Source organism: Sinocyclocheilus grahami, unplaced genomic scaffold (assembly GCF_001515645.1).
Source record: "Sinocyclocheilus grahami isolate Dianchi unplaced genomic scaffold, SAMN03320097.WGS_v1.1 scaffold328.1, whole genome shotgun sequence".
NCBI lineage: Eukaryota > Metazoa > Chordata > Actinopteri > Cypriniformes > Cyprinidae > Sinocyclocheilus > Sinocyclocheilus grahami.
In genome coordinates, this window is record NW_015505507.1 from 669,955 (window position 1) to 686,235 (window position 16,281).

At 37.7% G+C, this 16,281-nt stretch overlaps 1 protein-coding gene across 1 annotated transcript in view; it reads left to right on the top strand.

Moving 5' to 3' along the window:
* Positions 1-16,281, top strand: part of LOC107602497 (S1 RNA-binding domain-containing protein 1-like) — a 77,257-nt gene that overhangs the window by 57,675 nt on the left and 3,301 nt on the right. The window contains exons 11-14 of the mRNA XM_016295010.1: positions 127-233; positions 1,928-2,095; positions 3,383-3,535; positions 14,340-14,524. Coding sequence (XP_016150496.1) covers positions 127-233; positions 1,928-2,095; positions 3,383-3,535; positions 14,340-14,524 — 613 coding nt within the window. The remainder of the gene's footprint in view (positions 1-126; positions 234-1,927; positions 2,096-3,382; positions 3,536-14,339; positions 14,525-16,281) is intronic.

Consider the following 16,281-nt stretch of genomic DNA (forward strand, 5'->3'; position numbering starts at 1 on the left):
TCAACATACTAGAAAAACATCTTCAAGGTGTTTGAATTCGTTTTCAGAGCCCAGGTCAAGAACAGAGCCCTTCCTTTTCCTTTCTTGCACAAACACACGTTCTAAGACTGTGGTCACTCTTTCCAGCACGACGTGTCACAGAGTTTGCTGAGGGCAGCGCTGGATGGGGTGGTGCAGGAGTGTGTGAGCTTCGTGGGAGTGGACATCAACATCTGTTCAGAGACGCTGATGAGGTAGAGGCCAAATACTTTCCAGCAGGAGTCACAACATGGCAACTTCTCACTCGCCTCCCCGTTATTGCTTAGCGCTCTGTTTAGTCTGACACCCTACACGTCTTTCACATCCCCACTACACACAAACATTGTGATCTACATACACAAACATTGCCGCTCGCTAACATATACACAAATTGAGAAATACTGCCTCGAATATTAGTCACATAAACTTACAGAAACACTGAAATGTACATATTCATTACATCCACTCGCTCTGCCTAATACCTTGTAGGATTTCATGAGTAATTGCAAATTGTTTGCAGTACGGAAAACAGTGATTTGGAATAATATATTTCCGGAATACAATCAGGATCACGTCTACATGCCCCTAGATGTGCCTTCGAAATGTTAGCTTTCATTTACACAGCTTATTCTTTTTTTTTTAAATCCTTCGTTCAACACTAGAAGTTAGTATAAGCGAGTTAAAAAATATTTTGATGAAACCAGGTACACTTTCATGTTTCGTCAATGCATTCATTCAGATACATGTAAGCATTAGAATGAAATACGCACATTTCACAAATATCAGATTTCTGTATTTAACTCATTAGGATTATGCCTTTGACTTATGGTGTACTTAGACACCCATACATCACTATACTGAGCTGGAAAGCTGTGTGATCCCATTAACATGCAGGGTTATATGATCGTGAGGTAGGCTGGGATCAGGTCATCTGTTTACCTGACTTTAAATGAGCTCTCAGTACCAGAGCTCCAGACGACGTGTTCGTGGCTCCAGTGTTATTCACCCCTTATTTATAAGTGATGACATATAATGTTTACATAGCTGCTTTTAGGGGAGCTGCCACTTCGAATTGCCCATACCGCCTCACAAAAAAATTGTCTCAATACCTTTCTGTTTTGTATGGAAAGGTCAAAAAGATTATGAGATCTTAGGCAGCCATTTGGTAATTCTGCTGGAAAATGTTCTCAATATTTTACTAATATCGGACTTCTTGTTTGTTAATATGTACGGTTTACATAAGTATGAAAAGAAATTTCCATGGCCTTGGGTGGACTTTTAAAGCGAAGCTCTTGATCCAGGATGTGTGGTTAATGCTTGGTATTGACGTATAAATCAATGACTAATTCCAAAAACAAACAGGATTTGAACCGGTGGGAAGATGTGAGAGATTACATTTAGGTTTTTTGGACCGAATAACTGTTATATCTGACTCAGGAATCACTTAAATCACTTAAATCTCATTACGACCTAAGACGTTTCATTGCATAAAGCATAAAAGGTGTTCAAAAATAGCAAAAGGTGAGAAAAATAGCAAAACTTGCTAGCCTAGCACATTAGAAAAAAAACTGACAAATGTAGAAAACATAACAACATTTTAAAATCATATATGTTTTGAATGCTCTTTTTTAAGGTACAATTCTCGCTATTAACAAGACATTAACTTTGACATTTGCCTAAAAAAACTTCTAATTTGCTGATTATTAAGAGTTAGTAAGGTAGTTGTTAAATGTAGGATTGGGAATGTAGAATATGGTCATGCAGGATGTGTCCTTTACAAGTACTGATAAACAGCCAATATGTTAATAATAGGCATGCTAATAAGCAACTAGTTAATAGGAAGAATTTGTCCCTATACTAAAGCATTACCGATTTCCCTTTTTTTAAATGAGGTGTTTTGTTTTATCAGGCACATAGCAGGTCTGAACACAGGGCGAGCACGCAGTATTATGGAGTGGAAAGAAAAGAACGGGCCTTTTCTCAACAGAGAGCAGCTGAAACTGGTCAAAGGCCTCGGTCCTAAGAGCTTCCAGCAGTGTGCCGGCTTTATCAGGATCATCCCTGAGACAGTATGCAGGTACACGTCCAAATCACGCCACTTCTACAGTTACATGTTTTTGCACCAAGCTGCCTTTATATCATGTAGGGGGTAGTGGGATAAGATGTGTTGCCCCCTTAACCTAAAATAATTATGCATTATTTTTATCATATATTGTATCATATATTTATAAAAGGCCAGTGTGTAAAATGATGTAAATTATTTGTCTAAACCTTAGCTGCGAATTATAATATTAAACATTTTTCATTTTTTGGTTAACGTGTCAGTGGCTTAACCAATAGTAATGGTGGGCTTTGCCTCCAAATGGAGAAAATACAATTACAATTGTTAATTCATATTAATTAATAAATGAATGTAATTATTATTAATAATAATTATTAATAATATTAATGCCACGGGTGCTATTGAAAAACTTTTGACTGCATTAAAATGTTCTAAATATTAAACCTTTCACTGGCTGACTGATAAAAATATAAGGCTGCGGCTATTTGCACTAAGTGTAAATAGTGATAGAGGCTATTTACACTAAGTGCAAATAGCAATAGATGCTATTTACACTAAGTGCAAATAGCAGTGGATTCTATTTACACTGTTAAAATAGCTGGATTTTCTGCTATTTATACTACTTATTGCAAATAGTGGCAATTATCTGCACCTCAGTGTTGTAGTACATTATAAAACAGTATGCAGTAATAACGTATTGAGTGTAAATTATAGTTTTAATTCAAATTATTAAATGGATGCCACCTTATTGGGACAATAAAGCCCTCCCTACACCTACCCTAACCCTACCCGATACTTTATTTTCAACTTTTTGATTATTTCCTTATTTTTTATTGAAAATAAATGCCTTTCCAAAGTGATATGAGATTTGAAAAGTTAGAAAAAAAAAGTTTGGTGAAAGGCGGATTCGAACCAGGGTCGATTGCGTCAAAAAGACTATGGTACGCGCTTTACCATCTACACCACTGAAGCTGATGATTGTCAGCCGCCTTTTATACTGTTGACCTATCACACGTTTGTGGGTGGAGCTACTGTAAATAGCCTCTGCCAACAAGGCGGGCTATTTGCACTTAGTGTAAATAGACACTCCAAAAATATAATTATTGTGCTGCAAATAAGGATTGTTTAATGAATAATTTTACTCTTTTACTTATTTTCTCATTTATATTTATCTTTTTGGGGCAATGTGAGGCAAGTTGTATCACAAGAAATACTTACAATTTATAGGTCATAAATCACATGTAAAATCAAATTTATATTTCAGACATTTTACCCTCAATGTTTTTGTAATTTTGCTTCAAGCAGTGTCTGTTCTGGAGGGAACGAAGACCTCAAGGTTCCTCTGAAACAGACAGCTGAGAAGAAAAAAGTCAAAGGCTCTGGGAGCACCTCTAACCAGTTTAACCCACTGGACCAAACCTGCATCCATCCTGAATCCTACAGCATCGCCTTGAGGTGAGAACAGAGCGTGGCACTAAACTATCACGTTACTGCACTACTGCAGATGATCATTGGATCTGCTTAAGGATTGACCCAAGTGGTAACAAGTGTTTACCTCAAGTGGGAGCATCTGGTCCTGTGTTGCTCAGTGTGAGAGTTGTGCGAGCTGCTGGCGCTCATATGAAAAGCACATTCAGCGTGTGCTCCGCACTCTCTGGCAGTGAATGACGCTCTCCTCGCAGCTGTGCTGCTCAAGTCTGTTTAGACTACTCCAATCTGACACTTGTGCCTGTTACTTCCAGAAGATGTGCGCACGGATGCCCTGTGGTTTGGATGTGCTTGCGTGCATGACAGCTGCAAGTTAAATCAAAATCAGTGTGTGCATGTGAAAGAGGTTTTTGAAAATTGAATATGAACCGTGGGCAAGGCATCCGCATGCTGTGGAATTTGGAGGATTTATTAGTGAATGGCAACTATAATTTAGGAACAAGACATTCATTCAATGCCTATTACTCACTTTTTCATTTCCTTCATAGCTGATGTCGTACTTTGGCTTCAGTTGTGGCACAGTGTGCGTACTTGTGCAATTACACTTCATTTTGTGACTTTGCATGTATATGTGCAGTTGTGTACAAACATCTGAGACCACACTAAAAATCTGGATTTTTTCCCCAGTTAAACCTGGAAATAAACAAAGTTGCCAAAAATGATTTTTTTAAAAAGTAAAACAAAGAATGTTATGACTTGAAGAAATATGGAAGTTTCTGTACTATTTGTAGGCCAGAATTTTATATTGAATATGCATTTGATATTGTATATTATAAATTAAGTAGAATTATAAATTAATATAATTAAAATATTTATATATTATTTAAATAGAATTAAAATAGAATTTAGATAGATAGATAGATAGATAGATAGATAGATAGATAGATTGTAATTTACAAATCATATTGCATAATAATCAATATAATATTTAAAAAATGAAATTAGTATGAATTAAATAGATTTAAAGGGGTCATATGATGCTGCTAAAAAGAACATTATTTTGTGTGTGGGTGTGGCTGATTTAACTTTTATAAAGAATATGTCTTTGGATTTGAGACTTTAGTCTTTGCAACTTTGCAAATCTTCTTTATGCACCAAGAGCTTGTAACACTCAAAGAGAAAGGAAAAATTGAAATCGCATCATATGACCCCTTTAAAACTGAACATGTTTTCACTGCTGGTCTGAGACTGTAGACACCTCTGTATATGCATGTGTGAATCGTATGCGTGTCCATCCACTCCTTCTCTGACGGATCTGTCGTCAGAGGCGCCTTTTAGGGTTAGAGGTCTAATAAAGCCACTTAGGGGCATGGAGAGGGGGAATAATCATCCTGTCATATCCTCCCTCCTCTCCTCTCCTTCTGTTTGTTTTCATTTCTCTCCGTTAGGCTTCATTTCCGACTAAACCAGGCAGAAAAGCCTCCCTTGCAGTCCCCTGTATTATCACCATTCTCTATCGTTACCAAATGCTGTGCTAATGGACGTTGCTCCACTCCAATTGTCATCATGAGCCCAGGCATATTTTTCTTGGAGTAACAGGATTTGATTAAACATGGCCACCAGCAGTGCTGAGTTGGTAATGTAGCGGCCAGCTAATGTAGCGGACTTTAAACAAGGGTTTCTAGGGGGCTTGGGAGGAATTCTGGGTATTGCTAAAATGTATCAAATATGTTGCGAGCTTCAGCCAGGGCTGGAATCATAAAGCTAATGATGCGAGCAGAACCGTCTGAGCGATGTCTTTATAATGATGATGACAAGCTTGACGTATTCCCAACAATCTGTAACCCATTTATGCACTGGGTTCATCACTCTTTCACCAGCTCATTCTCTTTCCCTTTGCAAATTATTGGACAGGCCTTTTCACTTCCTCTCTCATTCTCATTCATATAAATGCAGCAGTTAATGAGAATAGAAATTAAATGGAAAAACGCCCCTCGCTGCATCCGTGACTGGTTTGCGCTTAATATTTGTGAAGTCAGGACAGGAGGTGGCTTAAATCAGTCACACGTTGTGCTTGTGAAAACATGCAGCTTGTCTCCCTCCATTTCGTGAGTGATTTCGTTGCACGTCGGCGCTTTGCGAAGCGTGGTCCAGTGGACGGTAATGGCGGATCATGTTGCTCTAATGTGATGAACTTGATACCCTTAGCCCCACCACTTCCCACTCATACACACACAAATACGCATACACAATATGTAGCACTGACCCCCTGATGAACCATCTCTAGTATTTAAGTATTAGCTGTGAAACAAAGGTTGATGTTAGCTCTTATTGGGACCTCCTACCAAAATAAACTCACTTTCACTTGACCAGTTTTCTGTGACGTGCCATTTTATTATAGCCAGTAACTGATAGCGCTTTCTTTGTTCTTCAGTAATTTGCAAGAGCATGAAGGGGAAGGTAGTGATTAACCATGATATTTAAAACATTAAATGTTGTGTTAATACTACAAGTATGATAATATCCTAAATAATCCAGCGGCAATAACTATATGGGTGTGTTTCACATACAACGACGTGACTTGCTGATTAACTACCATAGTATGTTGGATAAATTGACCAACTAGTCTTGACTTTACCAATTTCCCAAAACTGTAAGTAACATTGTCACATTGTCACACCTTCATCGACTCCATCGTTGATGTGTTTGCCATTTTGTCATTTTGATTGTAAAAAACGCTGAGATTTAAATTCCAGTAGGTAATGTGTTGGTTTGTGTTTTTATATGTATTAACTCTATATTACAGGTTTTAAACTATGGTAACTGTAATGTGTTTGCTAATGGCTTAGTCTTGTTTTATTGCAAAACCATCAGCTGAAGTCAATTGCAGATATAGATATTCAAACATGCATACTGTATATTCTTGAGTTCTCATGGACCAGCTTTCACCATTCTAATATAGTGGACGTCTTGCATATAGAGGCTCATAGAAACAACCACTAATGAGGCATCTGTTTATATACAGTAGTCAACATTTGAAGTGGAGCAAAAAAGTTCATCAAAGTTGACCTAAGACAAGAACGCATTTTGGTTTTAGGACAACTTTGATGAAAGGTTCTGATCCACTTCAAATGTGGACTAGTGTATATAGCCTATCTATGGTTTCAACAATATAGGACTGTTGTTAATGACATCATGCGCAAGTGGTGGAGTGATAATAACTACTAATTAATTCATTTGAGATCTCATAGAAGGTGCTGTAATGAACATGGCACCTGATGATTGCTTCACTATTTTTTCTTGCCCATCGTTTTGCTTTAATTGATGTTTGATTCATCACAGGTTCCCACTTTTGTCATTTCCTTATGCATTTATGCACATGGGTACTCTTCAAAAACCATGCTGATTGTTAACATGATAAAATATATACAGTAGATTGAAACGGACAAGAGCTGTAATTCCAACTACATACGTTTGTGATGCTGTTTGTGAAAAACTATGGTTTCAGAAAAGATTGTTGAAGTATGCTGGTTACGACGAAACTTACAACCATAGTTACCTAACGACATGCAAAAAAATGAGTTTGTCAGTGTTTGAGTTTTTTGGATTCCGTAAAAAAGATGCTGTGTTAGACACCTCAGTCTGCAGTATGTGCTGCTCAACAGTAAGTTCTATATGTATGCTTTTTGTACAGTTATGGTTATAAACTCTCTCTTCACTTTACTACATTACTAAAAACTCGAAAACACAAAATAAACAAAGTTAAAGATGAATTTAACTTATAGCATTATTTTTTTCCCCCAAAATGTCTATAGTTAAAGAGATAGTTCACCCAAAAATGAAAATTCTGTCATTAGTTGCTCACCCTCATGTCGTTCCAAACTCATAAGACCTTTGTTCATTATCGGAACACAAATTAAGATATTTTTGATAAAATCCAAGAGCTTTCTGACCCTCCATAGAGAGAAATGTAACTGAAATGTTCCCACAGGACATCAGTAAAACAGTCCATGTGACATCAGTGGTTCAACCGTAATTTTACGAAGCTTTTAGAAAAAAAAGTTGTGCGCAGAGAAAAAAATAACGACTTCATTCTACAATTCTTCTCCAAATCATGTCTTCCGCCATTATCGAAAGTACCTCTGCATGTAAACAACGCATGCACGTGCTACTGCTTACTATACGTTGAACACGCATGCACTGCATCATGGTAATCTCCATAATGGCGGAATATGTGATTTGGAAGAGAAGAATTGTTGAATTAAAGTCGTTATTTTTGTTTTCTGTGCACACAAATAGTATTCTCGTAGCTTCATAAAATTGTGGTTGAACCATTGATGTCACATGGACTGTTTTACAGATGTCCTTGCTACGTTTCTGTGCCTGGGAACATTTCGGTTGCATTGCTGCCTATGCAGGGTCAGAGAGCTCTCGGATTTCATCAAAAATATCTTAATTTGTGTTCCGAAGATGAACATAGGTCTTACGGGTATGGAACGACATGAAGGTAAGTAATTAATGACAGAATTTTCATTTTTGGGTGAACTATCCATTAAACGCAATAATATCATTACCGTATTGCATAATCATGTAGAAAAAATCTGATATTGTAGCAGCCCCAGTACTGATGTATAGAAATATTTCACTTGAATATAAAAATTCTGTCATTATTTGTTCGTCCTCATGTCATTTCCTAGCCCTTTGACTTTCTTCTGTGGAACACAAAAGAAGATATTTTGAAGAATATCCTGGCCACTCTTTTTGATTCAATGAAAGTAAATGGGTATGGATGCTGTCAAGCTCCAAATTGACAAAAAAGCTTTATATGACTGTTGCACTGTGTTCCAAGTCATATGATATGTTTGTGTGAGGACTGGTCCACTGAAAATCTTGCTCTCTGAAACTTTTAAATCAATTGTGATATTGTTAGATATATCGCATCAGGTTTAAGGTGAATTATGACAATTTTCGTTCTTCGGTGAACTATTCCTTTGAGTGCTTTTCTGTCTTTAACAACCAAGCAACACACATACAGTATATCCATTCCGGCATTATGAGTGTTGCCAAGTGAGTCTGAGGAAGTCAAAAGCTCTTCATCATTTTCGGTGCAGCATTAGTAATTCATTTTTCTCAGTCACTGAATCATCGGAGGGTTGATATCAAATATCTTACATTCACTGATGATAACGAATTAACTTCAGGGTTACTGCTAAGGGGACCACACACTAAAGCAGCCTCATTGTGTCTGGATAGCCTCTATCTGTAGGCCCACCCAGTAGCTTACGGTGTGTGGAACAGAGGCCTCCTCCACAACGCTCCTCGGCGGAGCTGCTTTTCATTATGCCTGGAGGATATGGTCGACTGCGCTCTTCTGGATCCAAAAGAGCAGGCGCACTGGTACCCCCTAAACACTAACACACCAGAGGGTAACATAAGCCCAGCTGAGACCCCCTCCAGAAACCTGAGCCCTTGGGCCAATCGCCCGCCACTGCCACACTCACACTGTAGCTGTTCATAAATCACTCAGAGCTCAGCTCTCCAACCTCCTTTCTCTCTCTCTCCATCTCTATTCTGTCCTTGTGCCAACTCTGGCGCTCCAGAGGGACAGCTGGAGGGAAGCACAGTGTCCCTGACCAACATCACGGAAATCTGTGCAGGACCAGTGTAGGATGATGGGTAGTTGCCATTGGGCAATATGAGTGCTTGAGTAATTTGTTGAAATTGGTAGAAGTACAGGGCACAGGTATATGTGTGAAAGTCATTTACAAGCAGGTGTTGTCAGGACACTAAGCTTGTGTCTGACGATTCAATTAATTTTCCGCTGGAAATCTTTTTTTTTTTTGGTATCATTATTAACCTTCACCATATGATGAGCTAATGTGGAATGGAATTTTTGGTAATTTGTTTGCAGTTGATGTGTCTTTAGTTTTGTCATAATATACATTGTTAATCTGGTAATACTTTACAGGAAGGTTTAATTTGTTAATGTTACTTAATGAATTATTATAAACAATCACTTTACAGCATTTATTATTCTATGTTAATTTTAATTATATATCGTTAAATACATATGCTAATACATCTTTAACTTTTAAACTTGTATTACAATTATTTTATGAGCAAACATGAATTAATAAAAAACTATAGTATATTTATAAATGAACCCAGATTAATAAATGCTGTAAAAATAGTATAGTTAAAGGTATAGTTCACCCAAAAATGAAAATTCTGTCATTAATTACTCACCCTCATGTCATTCTAAACCTGTTAGACCTTTGTTCACGAGAGTACCACGACACTTATGCATGCATACCTCTGCTTGCAAACAAGGCGCAGCGCATTCGAGTTCTACATCAGAACGGCAGCTCTTATTTTAGTTTTCTTTGCACACAAAAGTATTCTCGTAGCTTTATAAAATTATAGTTGAACCACTGATGTCACATGGACTATTTTAACGATGTCCTTACTACCTTTCTGGGCCATGAATGTGGTAGTTCCTTTGCTGTCTATGCCAGGTCAGAAAGCTCTCGGATTTGATCATTAATATCTTAATTTGTGTTCCTAAGATGAACAAAGGTCTTACGGGTTTGGAACGACATGAGAGTAATTAATGGGTGAACATTTTTGGGTGAACTATTCCCTTAAAAGTTAATACAATATTTTGTTGTTAAAAGTATTGTGAACAGCTAATGCATTGTTAATGTTAACAAATTGAACCTTATTATAAGGGGTAACCATTAAATATATAGTATATATTATATAGTGTATAATATGTGGATACCAGGAAGACTATGAACCATTTTGCTGAAGGCATCCAAATAAAGATTTTATTTTATTTTATTTCGCAAGAGGATGCATCAAAATTCACAAAATAAGACTTTTTATACATTGTTTATTTCAAATAAATGCTGTTCTTTTGATCTTCCTATTCATCAAAGAATCCTAAAAAGATTTATCACAGGTTCTACAAAAATATTACCAGCACAACTGTTTTCAAAATTACTGATTTGGTGCTCAAGAAACATTTCTTATTATTTAGATATTAGAATGATTTGAGGACTTAATGACTGACAGTTCATCTTAATGTTTTAAATTCAGCTTTGCCATCACAGGAGTAAATTACATTTTAAAATATATAGAAAAAGTTAAATTGTAAAAATATTTCACAGTATTAGTGTTTTTACTGTATTTTCGATCAAATAAATGCAGCCTTGGTGAGCATAAGAGACTTATTTCATAAACATTACAAAATTCTTACCATTTGACCATTAATGCTGTTCTTGCTGTGCAGGCTACAGATGCAATGTCACTTGAATGTCTCGGTTCTGTGGTTCTTTCATCAAATCTTTTTCTTGAGAGACAAGCTGGAATTCATCCGCAGTGTGAATGTGTGCGTGCGTGTCTGTTACTCTTTGCATTTTCATCACCTCATAACTCAAAGGCCCAACAGAGTCTATGATTACTTTTTTGTTTCACTAGATCTAGTACTGCTTTAGAACTGTTAGATGTTTCAATGTGAGCATGAAAGGCAGCTTATGGCATTCTGTGTTTATAGCTCAGCATTGAAAATGTATGGGTTTGGGTTTGTTCTTAGTAGGTTTAACTCCTACAAATCTTTGATGCAGAACTCTTCCGACAGTGTTTGTATGATAAGTATGATAACTTGAATTATGCAGCTTCAGCGTGAGCGTGAGGAATGTTGTTACTTTTCACCTGTCTCCATGCCAAAATAGGGGGTGCTTGAGAAGGGGTTAAACTATAAAACGCCACCTGAGCCATATTCTTAATAAATGAGTGGATTATTCAGAATATATTCATAGTTCCCATTCAGTCAGTCACGTTCAACGTTACGTCAGTGACTGACGAATTGGGATCTCGCCCGAGAGCCCAATCACCTTTGAGTAAGCCCAGGCACGAGATGCAGCGATCATGACCATCAGATGCAGCCAGGAAGTGACCACATCCAGAAACGCACGAGTGGGAAGCCATCTTTAAAAAGACGCCCGTCGCTCGTGGAGCTCTTTTAGAATTTGCTCTTTTAGAAAGGAAAAACTCTCTTTTAGAGAGAGCACTGAAGCGCCCAGGGGAGGTCGCGGCGAGACCGCAGAATGGAAGCTGCAGCTCGCCGAGATTTCAGCAGCCTGGATGGCAACCCCCACTGACACGCCGTAACACCAACGCCAGCCGTTTTCCGAACACTCGCGGAGATTCGTCCTGTAGAAGGCTCGGCTCCGAAGCAAAAAGCTGATGTGCGTTTACACGCGCTCTCCTTTTATACCCGCGCTGCGGGGCAGGGTGCGCATGGCGAAACACGCACGACAACTGTCATTGGCTTGTTTAGTTAACACTCGAAGGTGATTGGGCTCTCGGGCGTGATCCCAATTCGTCAGTCACTGACGTAACGTCTTCGTTCCCTCCTTCAGGGAACGAGGGTTACACAAGTAACCTAGACGTTTCGTATATATGAATTTCTCACTAAAATGATGAAGGATCTGTGTCTTGTCAATGTTTGGACACACGCAGTTTAAAATTACACTCTACCAGTATCCGTCCTGTCAAGTGTACACTTTTTCAAGAGGATGAGTCGAGGAGGAGCAATGATATGTATGTAAGCGTATTAGTGCTATGTATCTGTTTGCGAGCTCGGACAGTGTGAAATTGTCTGGATACATACAATAGAGCGAGTGTGAGTAGATTTGCCTGTCACTGTTGCTGTCAAGCCCTCTGTCTGCAGCAGGAAATGGGTGGGGCTTGAACCCACCTGCCCTGTCACTCACACAGAGGACAGCTGCGCTGGCGTCAGGCTGTCACGGCGACGGCCATCCATCAGCAAGCTGGCTCAGCAGGTCTGCCCCCTCCTCTTGCCAAAACTCACATTCCAGAAATGCCCAGGACCCCAGCATTCCACAGCCACCTCTGGACAGTTTGACCCCCGAAACAGGCTTGTTGCACACTCCAGGACATGTGTGTGTCCCCATAGAGGTTATATCACTCATTTACACTGTACTCTCATGAGAGAACATTATTTAGGCACTAACTTTTATGATTTTATAAGGCAAACTGAGGAATTATGGACTGACCTTTTATCAGTATGTTATATTGTCATTTAAAGCAACTTCCAGATATATAATGTTGTGATGCCTAAATTCACTTTATTCCATTTAGATTTTTTTTTATTTTTTTAGCAAAATAGTGTAGAATTTAAATTTTAGATTTTTGACCATTTATCAGTTATTATTGCCCATAATACAAAAATAATAATAGTTTTTTTGGTATCTGCCAGAATTTTAATGTGGGAACATTTCTTATATTTGTGAATTTTCTAAAATGATTCCACATCAATATATACAAATTTTAATCTGTTTTATTATTTACATGCTATGGTTATTTTTCTGTTTTCTATTTTCATGAAAATTTTTTATTTTAATCCAATTATTTGGAATTGTATTTATTTAGCAAGCATACACAGGACAAAACATTACAGACAAATGTCATGCTGTCTGAAAATGTTTGGCACTCTAAATTTTAAATCTCTGTTTTACTAATTGCAATATGAAATAATTAATGAATTTACAAAACAACAGGGGCCAAGAAGGCTGCACTTGTCTTTTCACATAGTCAACAGTGACTACACATTTAACTGTTTTAATGACAGTACATTTGATGACAGTAATACATTTAAAAATGTATTATTTTAGTTTTAATTAACTTACGCATATAACATTTAGTTACACGTTATTCCAGGTTCTTCAAGCTGGCATTTTAGTGATGGTTATGAGCAGAACTGTGGTTTGATCTGTTAAGGTGGCAAATAAAGTAATAATAATTAACAAAAGTTATTATGGAGGGGTATTTATGGTCTGTAGTGAAGAAATATATGGGTTTCTTTTGAACCACAGATAAAATCAGTTTCAAAGTTTCAAAATCAGCTTTCAGTATTTAAACTTTTATTATTGGCTGTATTGTTACAGGTTTTTGAATAAACACACCCCCAAATTTAGAACAAAACACTAAACTTAATTTAATGCTAAAGCACTAATCTAAACAGCTCTTTTTTAAGGTATTAAAGTTTTTTTCTTATTGAACCTGTAATTTCAGTGCAACTCCAAATCGAATACATTATTTGCCTAAAGATTCCCACCCATACATACAGTATGCTGTGTATTTACATGCATTTTTCGATTTGTAGTATATATCCCTAACATACCTTCTATGCAGCACAATATAAAGCTGAAGATTAACCACTGTCTCAGTGTTACAGTTCATGATCACGTCATGAATATAAAGGCTCATCCTGAGCCAGAGCTTATGGCCTGTGCCAAGTAATAGGCCATGTCTGGATCTTTTTTGCTCGCTGTGATTGCGCTGTTCCTGCTTCACTGCTCAAGCCTCAGCACTAACCTTTTCCTTTTATGTATGGTGCTCACAAGGCGGTTAGATTTATGGAGGGAGACAGAGTCTTCATCTCGGGGACTCTAGAAATCAAGATTTAGGGCATAATTAGTCTCACCTCTCCTCCCCTATCTACCTCCTTTCCCAGTCTTTGCTCTCCTCCACTCTTTCAGGCTCCTCGCTGGTGTAGGGGGAGTTCCTCCACGTGCACTGGGCTCTGAGAAGGGCTATTAAAAAGCCATTCATTAAGACACCACCTCCCATGGTCCTCAACAGACCCCACTGCCTTAACACAGCATCTGAAAGTGCATGTGTTTGGCATGTGGAGTGTTTCTGATTAAGATTGAAAAGTTTACATAAGGTTTTATATGAAATGTCCTTAACTTTATTTCTTCACTTGTCAAGACAGTAATTGTATGTTCTTGCTGTCTTCATTTAGGTTCTTGTCTGAAATAGGGGGCAGTTTGGATCAGATGGGCAGCGCTGCACTCAGGCAGAGTATTGAGAGCAGTGTTAAGAGCAGAGGTCTAGATGTCTTGGCCAAATCTCTGGACACCACACCTGAGACACTTCAGCTCATTGTGGATGGACTCACTCAGCCACCTGGCTTTGACATTCGTCAGGGTAAGTGTCTATCTATGATGTGCCCAACTTTGTATCTGAAGATTTATGCAGGGCTCATCGATAAGTATTGCTCACTGACCCAGGCCACTTAACATAACTCTGTCACTTTCCCTTTTTGGGCCAGTGCTGTTCCCACTATCATATTCCTTGATTTTGTACATTAATTTTCTTGAAAACTGCTTGTTATGTTCAAGTTCTTACATCATCATTGTTCAGCAGAAGTTTATAGATTTATGGAGTTACATTATAGCTGTGATTTCCAGCTTGAAAAGAAAAATACATTTCTAAAAATGTAAATATATAATTTTTTGTGTTGGTTCTACTAATGCCTCAGTAAAAAAGAAAAATCTTTTTTAGGCTTTTTTTTTCCTCCTTAAAATTGTTTTTGCATTAATTCATACTATGGGCCAAATTGACTAACAGTTTGCCCCAACGCAAACCATCTTTTAGCATTAAAAAATACTGTCAGGATTTATTAAAGACACGGAGAGCAAAATTAGCACTGAAAAGGTGAGGATTTTTGTGGCTGAACATATTGCATATGCATTTGTAGGAGTTTCTCTTTCAGACACAAAATTTATGAGAGGAGAGTATTTAAATTGATTCATGCAAGGCGATTTACTAAGGTTTGTTGTAGTCAATCAAATAAGCATGTCTTAACTCACTTTGCGCTTCACATGGCTGCAATTGTTGCTGGCAGGAGGAGGCACTGCAGAGAACAGAGATCGCGTGTAGAAGGGAGAGATTTTTTTCCACCTGTATTAATTTATTTTGAATGCCAGAGGAAGGCATCATTGGAACATGTCCTTACACTAATTTGTGCTGCTCTTGGTAGATTGCATTGGTCATTATGGAAATTAGATGTTGCGTCCATGTTCTTTTTAAAGGGTTAGTTCACCCCAAAATTAAAATTCTTTTCATTATTTACTCACCCTCATGTCATTCCAAACCCGTAAGACCATAGTTCATTTTCGGAACAAAAAATAAGCTATTTTTGATTAAATTTGAGCGCTGGCTCATGCATCAGCAGCACCAGACGCATGCGTCGTGGTACTCTTGTGAATGTGTGTCGAAAACTGACACGGAAGAGAAGAAATTGTTGAATTAAGTCATTATTTTTGTTTTCTTTGTGCACAAAAAGTATTCTTGTAGCTTCATAGAATTAAGGTTGAACCACTGATGTTACATGGACTTTTTTAACGATGTCCTAACTACCTTTCTGGGCCTTGAATGTAGTAGTTGCGTTGCTGTCTATGCAGGGTTAGAAAACTCTCGGATTTAATCAAAATGATCTTAATATGTGTTCCGAAGATGTACGAAGGTCTTACGGGTTTGGAACGACATGAGGGTGAGTAATTAATGACAGAATTTTAATTTTTGGATAAACTAACCCTTTAATTTGAGCATTGTCAGTAGATCATCTGGAAAACGTTCCACTCGCATTGGTGTTTTTTTGGAATTGCGCTCTCGTGCTAATTTGCCTTTAGTAAATCTGGCCCAAAATTGACAACTCAAATAGTTGTTTTCTCATGAGGTTGGATTGACTTTTCCATTTAATGGAAGTTGGCCATTGGTTTTTGAGCTGTTAAGCTTAAAAAGGATAAAAAGGCACAGTAAATGCATAATAAAAGCCCAACTCATAAACTATATTTAATTCATACACATGTGAGAACAAATACACACACAAGCACACACACCCTCCAACCACACACTTGAATGCAATCATGCACACATATACCTGCATTCATTCAGTATAC